Source organism: Microchirus variegatus, assembly GCF_963457635.1.
Source record: "Microchirus variegatus genome assembly, chromosome: 19".
In the NCBI taxonomy this organism is placed as follows: Eukaryota; Metazoa; Chordata; class Actinopteri; order Pleuronectiformes; family Soleidae; genus Microchirus; species Microchirus variegatus.
In genome coordinates, this window is record NC_139820.1 from 17025327 (window position 1) to 17040640 (window position 15314).

The window sequence follows — 15314 nt, forward strand, 5'->3', positions numbered from 1 at the left end:
CCCTAAATTAAATTTAGAGGGACTTTAATGTGTTTTAAAGCCATTTGAACCACTTCTTCCCTGACCCTCTTTTTGGAGTCCCTGCTCGAAAATGACATATGAAACTAAATAGAGTAAATCTTTGCAGTTACAAGCTCTATGTGGATTATCTTGGTATCAAAGCTAACACTTTTGAGATTCCACCAGAGGTGTAAGTTTCACTGTAGATGCCACTGTGTCAGAGTAAATGTACATGGAACACAGCATAACTGAAGGATTTTTTTCTCTCGCCTAAAAAAACATTACATTTTAAAGCAAATATCACCTTTAAAATATGCAGTAGGAGCTTAAAAACACATGCAGGTCATGTAACAACATGTGGACATGAGCTGTGCAAAGTCTGATGCTGCTGAAATAAAGCAGGGTGAAATTACAGAGGTTTTGGTAAAGAGATGTCTATGCGTTCTCCCTTTTGAGATTTCTTAGGTACCAAATTATTGAAAACCCATTTAATTTTATTTATATGTCACTACAGGTCTAAAAATAACTAGCTGTGGGTTCTCCGCTGTCCAGGCGACACATGTTTTTTTTGTTTACATAATCACGCTGATGCTCCGGTGCCACTTTTCAATGTGTGCGCTGTAACGTTTTCTTTTCTAACGCTCCTGCTGGTTTGATCTGTCGGTGTTTTAACTGTGTTTCGTGAACATAAGAATGGTCTATATAAGCTTTTATCTGAGTTTCTGACCTTTCTGTGGGTATGCAGCATGTCTGTGTTTGTTAAAGTTAGATATGGTTTTATGACGCTTTTGTCGCTGCGTCTGACGCTGCCCCCAGTACAGGGGCCAACCGTGAAGAAGAGGTTAAGCGTTTATAGTAGCTTTTTACAATTGGTGCAATAACCTTTGTCAGGATTATCATCATCAACAGCAAAATTATTATGACATTTTGATGTTGTCACATTCCTCATGAGTTCCATGTACCCAAATTATTTTTTGTTATTTATTGTTAGTGCTTAATTTGACTGATTGACCGAAGAGACATTGATTTTGCAGCCAGAGCTATGATGCTTTTTTGTTTGAAAGACCTTCATGACGAATCCTTTTTCAAGAAAGACTGAAAAATATTTACTGTCAATCAGCTAATTTATTGATTTTATAGCAATTTATTATTTTAAAATGAATAATAAATGGTCTAAGTTTCAATTTAGATTGAAATGATATAACCCTTTTATTAACCCATTAAATCAAAACTGCTTGTCTTCTCCCTCTGTGTCTGTGTCTCATTCAGAGGGTCCAGAGTATGAGTACAGTGGCAGTGAAGAGGAGGATGACGAGGTAACAGAGGAGGAAGGAGAACCCAGGTAAAAGCTTTTCACACTTGCCATGAATATTGTTTCACTTTGTTGCCCTTAGTTATCTGGAACCATTGTAGTTGAGGAGTGTTGATTGCAGGGTTTTAGCATGAGATTTCTTACACTGCAGTGGAGATTTAATTTAAGACCCCAACAGTTGGTTCAGATATTAAAATGCAGAAAGAAATGTGAGTTTTACAAACCTGTTCAGATTGAGTTATAACAGTATGCAAGCATATGGTTAAAGCATCCATACGCACATAATGTCATCATCTGTGTTTTGCTTATATGCGTATTCACAGCCTTGTCACTGTGAGTTTTACTCTGATTCATGTCTTGGTACAGTCTTTGCTAATGAATCACTCTGGGGCTTGTGTGTGTGCGTGTGCGTGTGCGTGTGCGTGTGCGTGTGCGTGTGCGTGTGCGTGTGCGTGTGCGTGTGTTTTATGTTAGTGGACAGATGCACTAGCCTCGCTCTTGCTGTCTCCGGACAGCAAACAGCAGATGGCACTCCGAGCTGGCCACTTTCTCCTAGGATGAGCTTAAGTGTGTAGAAGTGTAACTGTGCCCATTTTCGTTGTCCATATCTGTCTCCATAAATATCACACACTTTCTCTGCCCCCTTCTCTCTCAGCTCCATAGTGAATGTCCCTGGTGAATGGACGTTGAGACGGGAGTTTCTTCGTTTACAGACTGAAGATCATGAAGGAGGCAGAGAGAGAGGTCATGAAGGAAGTGCAGGTCAACAAAGACAACAGGTAGGCGTCAAGTTCGCAGCTTGGTACACTTTCATGCCTATTGTATTGATATACAGTAATCAGGGCATCACAACTGACAGCCTTTGTTTTATATTTGCAAAGTTGGAATTGTTGATCAATCATTTATCATGTATTAAAATAGTCAGCAACTATTTCATTTTCAAGGAATGTATTTTAATTATATTTCAAGACAAAAGAAAAATCAGTTTTACCGTTTCAGATGTGACTCTTTCCAAACATTGTAAAAAACCACAACAACAAAAAAACACATAGGACACATTTCACACATTCTGTATTTCAAAAATCGCTAAACTCCATAAACATTATTCAACAGCAGGTGCTTAAGTCACAGTACAGTAAGTCAAGTGAGAAATTCTGTTAAAGTGTTCATGTTAAAGTGGAGAAAGTGCAAGAAAACTATTATCTTAATGAAGAGTTGGTTGTGGTTCAGGAAGATGAGGAGGTTGTTCACTTAATATTATGGTAAGTGGTTCAATCTCTAGCTCTTCCAGGCTTCCAGAATGCCTGATTTTGAAAATCTACAAAAAGTGGACAGGGAGTTATCAGTGAGTGGGGAGGTGAAGGAGGGGTTAGTGAGCACCGCTGGGGGCGTGATCATCAATGACAGCAAGCGCAAATTGCAGCAGCGGCAGCAGCTTGCTGTGGTATTTCCAGTGGCAGCTTAGAGCTTCATTCTGGGTGAGACACGCATTTCAATACTCAAATGCCACACATGACATTTCTCACGCTGATAAATGATAAAAGTCACTGCACATAATTAGTTATCTATGAATCGATGACGCAAAGGCAGTTTGCTCTGCGTCGTTCATTCATACAGCTGTCTTGAATTAACGACCGGTCAGCCAATCAGAAAATAGTATTCTCTGTTGCTGGGCAGAATGGACACACTGTGCTCTGGTTCAGAGCTCCACAGCCCACTTCCACACAGCTCCACAGCTGGAGTCGCGAGGCGATGTTTTTTAGGGGTTCTTCTTGCACAGAAATATACTGTAAATGTTGTAACAAACGGAGCAGTTTTCCTACCGACCAATTAAACAGGAGCACGCTGAACTCACGAGGACTCTTTCTATGATGTAGTAAAGTGAAATACGATGTGGCGTCAATGTGGAGCTTTTATTCTGAAAAGTAAAACCGGATATTTTATTTTCCTACTTCCTCTCCCACTCGTGCTGAATTTCGCTGAATTTATGCGGCGCTGCATCAGCCTGAAATAGAAGTGCTGCGTACACACTCCATCCCCCCCCACCCCCCTCTGCTGTGTCTCTTGGGGGGTGGCTAGAGGACCGGGTCAACCGTAGAACTGGGAAAGTGACGATAGCCCGGTAAGAGCCAGCTAATAGGAAAATTCAAATGGGGAGGTGTTTATCCAGGGAAGGCAGTGCATACACCCATTTTTACACAAAATACCCAATACAACAAAATACTTTACACAAAACTACCAAGAGTTGGACCTGGATCAGTTAATAATAACTATAACCATATACACTTGTTTTAACCTGAAAATGGTTTAGGGGTTTAGTTACTCTTAAAAGCACAAAAGGGGCTGGCGGTGATTTGTTGACAGAAGTTACACACTGAACACTCAAATCAAGTTTAAAAAGCATACTCTATCATATCATTTTTAAATTGATTTAATTCTATTAAAGCTCTTATTTTCATTCTTGTCTCAGGCGTTGCAGCAGCACAGACAGCAGTTGGCAGAGCAGGAACGATACAAGCAGCAGTTGGTTGCTGACAGGCAGAAGAGGATCCAGCAGCAACATGAGCAACGGCAGAAGTTAGAGGATGTAAGTACTGTTCTCTTCTCACACTCACTCTTGTTCTTTGGACACTGAGGAGTTAGTGGACAGTCAGTGTTGTCAGGAGAAGAGTTAATCCTTTGAGTGACACCTGCTGAGTCACATCCTTCCTCTACCCACTATAACCGCTCTTAAAACACCTTCAACCTTGGAAATAGATTGTAACAGTTCCAGCTGTGTGTAATGTTAATGATCTGAAGAATCAGTTTTCAGTGAAGGCTGTTTTATCTTTATGCCAATAAAACCCTATTGTTGTTGAAGGTCATTTAAATGAACGTTAACATCAGGGTTTGTTTTCTGCTCCCAGAAGCAGAGGCAGCAGCTGACAGACTGTGCCTTTCAGTGGGCAGAACTTCAGGAAATATTGCTTGGGGAGGAGTCCAATCTCCATGACAACAGAATCTTATTGGATGAGAGAAACAGGAGGAGCGACAGGAGGCCGGTAAAGATGAACTTTTGACTTTGAATTTGTTGTGAATAGACAGGACCGTTGTGTTGTTGACAGGACAATTATGATGTTGAATTAAGATTGTTTTAGGTTTTCATACATCAGAAACCAAAGGTTGCCTCAACAGCGTGTTAGTATGAGCGTGTTCCTTTTAATCCATATTTGAGGCTGCATTGAATAAATTAATTTGAAAGCCTTATAACTGAAGTACAGTGTAAAAACACTGAACTCTGGGTAAAGATTCAGATGCCCTGCTATAAGGTAAGTTGTGCGACATACAAGTAAGATACAAACAACCCGTTTCAAAGACTTAGTTGTTGGGCACTGGTGTCATGTGACACTGAATCCTGCCCACGTGATAAGTTTTTACAAAGTCATTTTAATACTTGATAATGTCAGTTTGCGTAAGATATTATCTTAGACGATATATCTTTTGTTTTGAAGAAACTGTTCAAAACAAAAATGTATCAAATGGAAAGTGACATGACATTTCTATGTAATTTTCTTCCTTTTTGAAACAAGCACAACTTCCTATATGCAGGTTCACTTGAAAAAAGATTGTACAAATGGAGAGGTCGATGTATAAAAGACAATGAATTGCACTTTTTTACAGTAGCTGAGGATTGCTTAGTCTCATAAATCCTTTGTTGTGCTTCTGTGCTACAGTTTCTGTTCTAGATTTTCATTTTAAAAAACATTACCTTAAACTATCTTTACACCTTGTTAAAACTTAAATTAGAATATCAAACAATTGAGTGGGACCTTTTTGTGAAACCAGTAGAGATTTAGAGTAGCTTTCAGCATGTTTGGACAGGATGAAATGTCTCTGCCAGTTGTAATCATTTCAAACAGAGGTACGTAGCTCTCTCCTCGGGTACGCTCATTTTTGGTCATTAATTTTAACACATGCTTGATGAATCCGTCCCACGCTCGGGTGATTTTTGAAAAGATAAAGCAAGTTAGTGGCTGTGATTTCTTCATGTAGAAGACTCTACATTCCAGCACTATTAATATCTGTCTAGTTACATTATATCTCTGTTATATTTGGTGTAGTGGTAACTGTACGTGTTAGATTCTGATGACACTGATTGCCTCTGACTCATTATGTTCAGCTTGTGTAATGGATCTTGCTGATGCTTCATTAAGCTTTAATTCTGTTGCATTTAATCTTTTCATGGGTTCATTGAGTATGTGCTGTGAAGTCTCCTACTTTGTCACATGAAGAGCTTGTCTGGGTCCAGGCTCTGAACTTGTGTTCAGGACACGTGTGTCTGTGGTTTGTTAGTGGCTGAAATATTACAGAAGTGGCCACTTGACTGTCAGGTTTGAAACTGGACAACACTGGTTGGGGAAAGTGAATGATCACGTGTGCCTTAATACACAGGCCTGCTTTGTGAAACCACTGTGAAAACCACTCATTTAACCACTTAATTAACACTTGAGAGAGCAGTAGTGTGACTTCTCTTTATACGCTGGAAACATGTCCACCCTGCCTCAGTACATGCTGGGATAGCCTTTAACCCACTGTGACCTTTCACTGAGCACAGAAAAAAAGATGGATGATGGTTTACAATTTGTATTTGCTTTGTTGTTACAGTCACACCAAAATTGGTTATATTTGGTGACGACAGGAGAATAATTACATTTTTATTCTCTTCTTATTTTTGTGATTATGTTGAAGGAAGTCATTGCCTAAAACACCTTTTAGCCTCTTTAGCAATAACAATGTTAGTGATACGTCATTTCCACTGTTCAACCAGTGTGAATGTATGAACATTCAACCTGAGGTCAAATGACTCTGAGATAACCCAGGTTAACAGACTAGCTTCTTTTTTCTGTCTTCATTTTTGGCCTGTCAGCCATTCATATTAGTAGTGGTCCTTGCTTTTTCCAAATTGGGACAGTGCTAAGTGTTTTTATATTTAATCATTCAAATCAATTGAAAGATCGACCGAAGACAAAGATACAAAATATCACCCACCGTAACATTGTCACTCAAGGGTATTGATGTTTTCTTCTTCCTCCAACTCATTTTCTTGGACAAAGGATTTTGTTGTTCCATGTCTGGCTCATGGAAATACCACAGGATGGACTGCGTACAATTTCTTTGCTCTCAGTGTCTCACCTACAGTGTCACAGATATCCCCTGATCTTTTATCATTTACCCCCAGCAGGTCATTTAATGGTTTTCAGTGTATTGTCTCAAACACGAAGAACATTGCATTGTGACACTCCATTTAAATAATTGCATTGCACATAAACCTCATAAGTTAAATGAAAATGCCTGCTTCTCTACAAATCAGATACATAATAAAATATACATAATGCTTTCATGAAAAGTTTATTTTGTTGAATTAAACCTGTTGTAAATGCAGTACTCACAGACCACATTTCCCACAAACTGTATGCTAAGTTTGATAGTGTTTGTAAAATGGATCCCATAGGCATATTGCCTTTTCTGTCATTCTTTTCGATGCTGCACTTCACTTGTATTTGTTATCAAATGACCTTGATGAAGGTTTGTCATCCACTTATCCTGTCGTATCAGCTCAAGCACTGTTGAATGTGACCCCTCCTCCTGATCCAAGCTGAATAAATACGATTTAAAGGCAATGGTGCATCCACTGCAAATATTTAAATGCCGCAGATTCAATTAAACATTGTAAATTTAAAAATAATCCAGTTTGGACACGCAAAAGGATTTTCCAGAAGAAATTGGAAAGGAGGTCATAATGAAATATTTAGAGTTGAGGGCGTTGGCTAAAAGCTCCATGCCATATTTCACTCTCTGAATATTTTAGTTCCCACCTCCCAGACTTCTGCTCAGGACTTCAGTCTCGCCTAATTAATGTAAGACTGTGTATCTGTGTGTCTGTGTGGTGTGAGTGAATATTTGTTTGTGGGCTTTGTTAGAGTTCATTGGTTTGGTAGAGGGGGATGTCTCAGTTTTAATAGGAGTGAAATTTACTTTCAAAGGCATGATATTTAATTTAACCACCTGCTTACCTGCTTTGACCACCCCCCCCCCCCCCACGTCCTCTGAAGGATCAGGCGGGCAGAAAGCGAAGTGCCGATGTGTCAGTAAGGCCTATGGACTATACAGGAGAGCAGGTAAGAGACCCATCACGCCATCTTTTCACCTACCTTTTTCTTCCTACAACTTCTCTGTTGTTGCTGATGGATTTGGTCAGTGGTGAACCAGAACTGTGGTTTTGGACCTATTTGATGTGTTACGTGGTTTTGTGCATGTGTGTCACTGTTACAGAAGAAGATAAATATTTCTTTCTTTCTTACTTTGTTTTTATCTTTCTTTCTTTCTCCTTCTCATTTGGCAAAAAGTAAATTTTCTTTAGGTCCATCTACTATGTAGTCATCGGTGAAAGTCTTTAGATAAGGATTTGGACAACTGGACACTGAAACACATGTCATGACACTGTGGATCTGAATGATTAGGGATGAGTAAAAATATTAGATTTTCAATTAATCATTTTTTTTTTTTTTTTTTTTAAAAGCTCAATTAGTTAATGCGAACATTCATATACAATTTCTACTCCAATGACTGCCTAACTTGTAGTGCATCTCTAACCACAATGTGACATCAGCAGCAAGCATTTAGTTTCTGGATGCAGTTTCTTGAATATATCTTGAGGCCGCTCCTCTTTCCTCAACATGCTTTAAACCCTGCATTACATTCACTTGCTCTCATGCGCTGGGGTTTGTTGCTACTTTCTCCCTTCTCTAAAGCTGAAGAGACAGTATGCTACAGAGTTATTTAACAAATTAATGTTATACTTTTGAAGTTCTCGTTCAAGGAGGCATTCACAGATCACAGCCTTTCATTGAGCATTTGTGTTGGACTCTATTAAAGATTCAGAGAAAACAGTGAAACACACTGCACTATACCAGGATTGTCAGATTTTTTAGGCCAATGTTTATCACAGCATGCCATCGTATTTGTTTCAAAGCCTCCCTCTCCATCTCTCCACCTCTCCTCTGCTGTCTCTGCTAATCCCAGCATGCTTCCTCCATGCTTTCCTCACTTGTTTCCTCTCCTCATCCCTCTCTCCATTGCTCACAGCATGGAACTGCTTTCATTTCTTGTATCTCTCTTTCGCATCTTTCTATTTCCCCTCTAAAGTGTCACTATCATATCTCAGTTGGGGTTTGCAGACTCACAAATTCACCGTGTCTCCTTTTGCTTTAGCTGTTTCCTGAAAACACTTTCTCTGTTTCTGCCTCCAAAGTGGTTCCCCTCTCTGCCCTGATGTTGTTATGATCCTGTGGTATAATGAGAGGACCTCTTGACTTTTGCTTAATAGTCTGTAGCTGTGGGAAATTAAAGTAGATAGATACTAACATTTAGTTTTGTGGAGGTTTTATAATCACAAAGTTTTAAAATATTTTTTTTTGCTGTCAAATTTATATCTTCAACATGCAGTCTTGCTGTTCAGCTCCTTTTATTTTAAAGCAGAACTTTGCAAGTCCTTTTCGTCTGGCCATGCGCATTTGTATTCAATGGAGCCTCCAAACACAAGCCCTGGAGCCATGTCCATGCTCGACGGTATCCGTTATGCATGCGTCTGTGTTTTTCAATTCTTGCCATTCAAAAACGCTGGTCCAATGTTTACTCGTGTGTGGCCCCTCGCTTGTTCAGACAGTTGTCTCCTCTTCCTTGCTTCCTCTGACAAGAACAATTTTCGCCGGCTCTGCCATGATGAATATAAAATAACACTACAGCTGCCTCGATCTTATAGCCAGTACCTGGCTTATGTGTGTAGTGCCGTGAAACAATTTGTGTTTCTTGTGAGACCCGAGTTGTGTACAGTTACACAGTACACATTAAATTACAGTCTCTTGGTGAACTGTAGTTGTTGAGATGTGTGAAAAATAGATGAAAGTATTGCGACTTACAGTTGGAGATAGGGCTGGGCGATATGGCCTCAAATCAATATCACGATATATTGAGCAGCTCACCTCGATAACGATAAATGAACGATAAGTTCGAAGACGCTAGATGACATAATCGCTTAATTTGCATAATTGACCATGTATATGTGTGCGTGTGTGTGTTTTATGCCTGACATGTATCAAATGCAGTGATTTATTTTGTGTGAGACTGAGTAAAAGAAACATTTACACCGCTCTGACTCACTGCCTGAGCCCTTGATCAAGCATTTGTGTTTTTTTCTCCCTCGTCTTGTTCGCGTGGTATGTTATAGCACGTCGTATTGTGTGAAAGTGTAAAAACCTGCGGCCGTCAACAACGCATCATTTAAAAACCCGGAACTGTATCGTCATTAGCAACATATGCGGATCTCAGCGGCTCTGTTATTGTTGTAAATTAGACTGTGGCAGCAGGTACAACAAGCTCCCACTGTGGGGTGGATGTATGTGTACTTTTACGGCTCACGTATTAAAAAATTGTCGGGTTTAAATCGGGCTCGGACAGCACCTGCTGCTTGTTGAGAGGGATACGTGATTTCACGTGAGAGTTTCCAAACACCACAAAAGTCTCCAATAACACCAAAAGTCTGGAGATAAGTCACGAGTCGCTTTAGACAAAAAAGTCGCAAGGAGGAGTCAGAATGTCACCAGATTTAGCTACAAAGTCGGCAAGTTGGCAAAACTGCTACCGCACCCGCCGCGGTTGCCGCTTCGTCTTTCCTCAACGTCTCTTTCGCTGGTTACAGAGGGCGTGGAGTCACGTGACTTCACACGATGTACACAGCTGAGTGTCTTAAAGGGACATGAACATGCCGGTAGCCTGCCTACATACACACACAGCCAAAAAAATGACTTTTCTTTTCTTTTCTTTTTTTAAATGATCGAATATTTCGACATGGACAAAATTACGTTGAATATCGTCGTAAATTTCGATAACGATAAATTTTCGATAAATTGCCCAGCCCTAGTTGGAGACATCCGTATGCAGTCAGGTTCTGAACTGATATTCTAAATCAATTTTAATTGCATTATGGTTTAGTAGCTTTAATTTTCGGAATCTCAAGTAAACAAATGGCAGTTCAATAAAGCTTTGCTCCTCTAATCAACTGACAAAATATATGATAAAACCTAAGATGGGCTTATTTGGGTGTTAATATTGGGTCATAGCCTACATTTTTCTATTTTTCCTTGTGTTAGTCACCAAATAGAGCAACTGGGCATTCTTGTCGAGTTACCATTCTTCAGTAGTAATTATGGTGAATTGCAGAGGGCTGACATGACTTGTTTCCTATTGTTGCTATGAAAAACAGATCTAGCTCTGAGAAAACGGATGTGTTACAATGGCATGTTGAGTATTTCAGTTCTGTGTGTGTCCTCTGTTGTCCTCTCATTCCTAAGAAAATGGCATTAAATCTCAGGGCGTTTTTTTGTTGTTTTTTTTGCTCGGGCAGTATTCACTTGAATCTAACCTCAACCACTTGTCATGTGTCAGCCATGTTCACATTTTGGAAAGTGTGCACACCCAATTCTTCATTTCTCTCTCTCTTTTGCTGAATTGGAATGCACTTGTTGGCTTATAACAGTAAACAAGAAAGAATCTTAGACAGTTACTTTCCTCACACACTCAGTGTTTCTGTTCTCCTGTTAAAGTACAGCATGTGGTACAAGCCTGTATAGTTTGTTTACGTGCATCTTAGCTGCACTGTTAGGACAAGCCTGGAGCTCAGTCTTGTCCTGATCGCCACAAACTTCAGCTAGTAGTATGCTTTACTTATGCTTTACTGAATGAAATTATATCTTGGTAATGTGTTGACCTGTTTTTAAACAAAGAAGGGAAACACATCAGCTTCTGTCTCACTGTGGGTTTGTGGCACAAGCTTGACGATGCAGTTTATGCTTTATGTGTTTTTTTCATGCATTTGTTGACAGACTTTTCACAGAACCTGGGAGTAGCCACTTTTTAACGCATGCAGTCACAACATCCAACTGATTTGCACTGAAAACAAATAATTTTTGTGTGAATTTAATTAAACTAGATAAAGTAAGTGTTGACGGGACCTGTCAAAGTAAACATCAAACATCCATTTCTCTACCCTGCACAGCTTTAAAGTTATTGCTGTTGCAATATTTTGACTCTGACTGGAAGCTGTAATATCCTAATAAACAGCTGAACTGATTTTATTTCCTCTGATGTAACATTTGATTAGCTTATTTTTGTATGTATGCTAATTATGTAATACCGATGTCCTTCAGCTAGAAATATGAAAACATTATTATACCTAATTTTGGAAAAAAATGTAACTCTTAGTTGATAATGGGACATAATTAAAGTTGATTTGATTTGTTCACATAAAAATAGCTAATAAGCGAATTGAGAATGGGACAAAGACCTTGTATGAATAATAATAGCTAATCAAATTTTACTTCAGAGGAAACTAATCAGTTCATTTAGTTACCATGAGGAAAAATGTACAGAATGTTCTACTTTTGATGATGATTGACACCTTTCTGTGTCACATTTATTTGTGCATACTATATCCTCAAAATACAAAATATTGGTTATTACATGTAGATACTCCCAGGTCCAGCTTGTTTCTATGTGCTTTTCATGTTTGCTGCATAGAGAGCTGTGGCTCCAAACCAACTGCTTCAGACTAAGTCCCAGCCTCAGCTACAGCCACAGTCCAAGCCCCAGACTGTGGCCCAGCATCAGCCCTCAGCGGCCAGAAGATCCCACCGCACCCTGCCCAAGGACCAAACCCAGCTCCTGTCGCTGCAGCACGACCACAGACACAGGGAGAGAGAGAGAGAAAGAGAGAGGCAGAGGCAGAGAGAAAAGCCTGTGGCAGCTGTCCAGAAGCTAACAGCTAAAAGTGGGAGCACAGCAGCTGCTGTTGCTGCTGCTGCTGCTGCTGCTTCCTCGCCCAGCCGCCCTGCAAACAGCCAGCGCTCAGCGGTAAATCCCTGCCTTCCTCAGCCATCCAGCATTTAGTCACCTCGACATCCCACTTTTTCCACTCTGTCAGTTTCTCCTGCACAGTCCTTGTTTTTTTCCTTGTGTGTCCTTTTTTCCTCATCCAGATTGTATGTGTTTTGTCCATCTTTACCTCCTCCCCCTATATATCCCTTTTCATCCTTTCATCCTCTTACTTGGTTTGTCCACTCTCTCATTCTTATCCAAGCTGACAGACCTTTTGAACCTAACAGTCATAGAAGCCTAGATAATTTAAGCAATATCTTAGACAGACACTATTCAAATCAAGAGAAGTGAGGGCAGAGTTGAGAACTGGTGCTCTACAGTGAAGATATTTTCCCACCTGTGCCTTTTCTCATTGTTATTCATTGAATCTTAATTCAACATTCAAATTTACTTTGAATTTGTGACAAATGCATCAGGTTCATGTTTGTTTTTCTCCATGTAAATGTATTATGGCATATGCTGACTACATGTGGTTCACACTGTCTATGCTCTGCACAGTACCTAAACTCAAAGTGTAATTTCCAGAAGGTATTGTCAAACTGCCATTTGGAAGGATGTTGGAAGTGTCTGCCTAAGGCTTTGTAAGGTTTATAAGAACAAAGTTTATTTTTGTTTCTGTTTTGATTCCAGATGTTTTTCAAAAGATGTGTACAGTAAGACATTGTATGTGTAAAAAAAATCCTAGAACCTGACAAAAGATTTGAAGCATTCTTTTACAAAAGTTGGACTTTTAAAAGTAGAAAGTTACAGTTTTTGAATAATTGAATGCATTCTGCAGGGACTGCAAGTGTAGTACAAAAGACTATATCATTAAATAACTCCGTATTTTATTTTAATTGTCGTCTAAGTCAATCAAGATTCTAAATCTAAATCAAATTCTAAATCATGGACATGATGCATTCCTTACCCTAACCTTCACCATCACAACTAAATGCCCAATATTCTTAACCTAACCCTGACATACTTCACTTCAAAATGCCCCTGCTTCCTACGGTTCATACTATTTTTGGTTCTCACAAAGATACACATACAAGTACACACACACTCACACACAGCTGTATGTATGTTTTATGTGTGTTCTGTTTCAGATGGACGTCCAAGAATCAAACTTGGCCAGGCTGCTTTTGGCTGCTGGTCTTCCCAGCCAGGTGCACTCGAGGCTGGGCTCTGGGAGCAGCTCTAGTCCTTGTACACCAGCCATGCAGAGAGCTCATCTGAGCCAGGTAAACCAATTTTATCAAATAACACATGCTCACTGATTCCTTTGAATGTACTCTAGAGTACTGGGAACTATTTTGAGCTATTTTTCTTTATATATTCAAGGGGTTTAACATACAATAGTTTCATTTACAGTATAATAGGTTAACCATGTATTTACGTTTTATTTCCCCAGAATGCCAATCTGCGGTCGAGTCGTGACGCCCCTCACAGCAGCTCTATGTCAAATATGGCTCTTTCCCCCCTGTCCCCATTTTCTCCCATGTCCCTCAGTGATGATGTTTTCTGTGACCCGTCTGGTGCACCTCCTAAAGTGAGTAACAACTCTCCTTTTTGCGCCTTAGCAAAGTTTTGGGGTCACAGGCATTGATGACTAGCACCAGTGAGACATGAACTGATTGATGTCTGTTTTGTTCTCCTAAAAAAGGGAACTTGTTGTTATTGCACAGGATGTAGTGTGCGTCATATGATGTTGGCAAATTTTCTTTGCGTGTGAAGCCATTGAAGTGGTGAGCATGTCACGGGGTTGGCATAAAGTTAATGTGGGTCTGTGTTTTGTGCTGTAGGACAGTGGTTATTTTTTTTAAATAACATTTGTTTGTTTAAATGATGTTGCTTGAAATGTCAATTACATGCTTGTATGTAACTTTATAATATCAGAAGTAGGGATGAGTGCTATAATGCTGTTTGAACGTTGGTATTATCCGACAAATATTCTTAACTCCAGCGCATGAGATCAAGTGAAATAATACAGGAATCAAATCGTGCTGAGCTGACTGAAGCAGCTAACAAGATGCATTCAAGACCCTGGTAAATTTCATCACATCTGAGCGATCTACAGCATGTTACACTTAACAAACACACATGAACACTGCTGTTCATGTGCAATTAACTCAATGCTTACTGCTGCGGGCACCCTGTGATAAAAGATGCACCACAGAGAAGGTATTCATCTTTTAAATATATTATGATTAGTCACAGTAACTTTATAATCAAGCAGATAATCGAATACTCATGCCCATACCTTAATAAAAAATCTGCTTTGACATGTTTGGTATCTTGTGTTATCACAAGTTACACATCATTTTTATTCATCTTGTACTTTGGGAAGTGTATAGAATTGCAGCGCTACCCTGGATTTCCACTGGACGCGGAACGGCCGCGGAACGGCCGCGGCGCGGTCGCCGTTGCAAATCGCTTCCATTCTAATCAATGAGAGCATTCCCACCAGACGCGCTGCGGAGCGTCTCAGCAGCGGCCCAGATGCGGCCCGCCGCGCCGCAGCGCTATCGATAGGAATCAGTTCTATTTTTTCCGTTGCCGCTGCTGAACCTCGTAAATTTCAACGAAGCAGATCGCACCAGACAGGAAAAGCGACACAGAATCAAAGTAAAACATTTCCGCCCCCCTTTCAAAATAAAACACAATACGCAGGTAATATCGCCTGTCACAACTACACATCAACATTACGTCGTCACCGCTGCTGTCAGGTAAACAGTCAATTAATCAGAGCGTCTCTGAGAGTCATAATGAACGACGAGAGACTGATTGTTGAAGTGGAGAAACATAAAATCATTTATGACACCAGATCAACAGTTCTTCCACGTCGGAGAATGAAAAGAAGCTGTGTTGTTGTTGTTTACTTTATACACACAGTCTATCGCTGGATCTCGCGAACTCCCGTCCGTTCGAGATTATCGCGCGATCTTCCGTGAATACCGCCGGCTCCCAAGGCTCCGCGCCGCTGCCGTAACGCGCCCGGTGGGGATTGACGCCGGGCAGAGGACGAAGCAGAACCGCGCCGCTGCCGTTC

General features: G+C 40.2%; 1 protein-coding gene across 3 annotated transcripts in view; it reads left to right on the forward strand.

Moving 5' to 3' along the window:
• Nucleotides 1-15314, forward strand: part of LOC310940874 (mitogen-activated protein kinase kinase kinase kinase 4) — a gene marked incomplete at its 3' end in the record, with an annotated part of 64527 nt that overhangs the window by 31308 nt on the left and 17905 nt on the right. For 2 of the 3 annotated variants that reach the window (XM_083905910.1, XM_083905912.1), the window contains exons 11-18: nucleotides 1270-1342; nucleotides 1968-2091; nucleotides 3783-3899; nucleotides 4219-4353; nucleotides 7405-7470; nucleotides 11927-12259; nucleotides 13372-13506; nucleotides 13677-13814. In XM_083905910.1, coding sequence (XP_083762036.1) covers nucleotides 1270-1342; nucleotides 1968-2091; nucleotides 3783-3899; nucleotides 4219-4353; nucleotides 7405-7470; nucleotides 11927-12259; nucleotides 13372-13506; nucleotides 13677-13814 — 1121 coding nt within the window. The remainder of the gene's footprint in view (nucleotides 1-1269; nucleotides 1343-1967; nucleotides 2092-3782; nucleotides 3900-4218; nucleotides 4354-7404; nucleotides 7471-11926; nucleotides 12260-13371; nucleotides 13507-13676; nucleotides 13815-15314) is intronic. The other variant, XM_083905911.1, reaches the window with a different exon arrangement.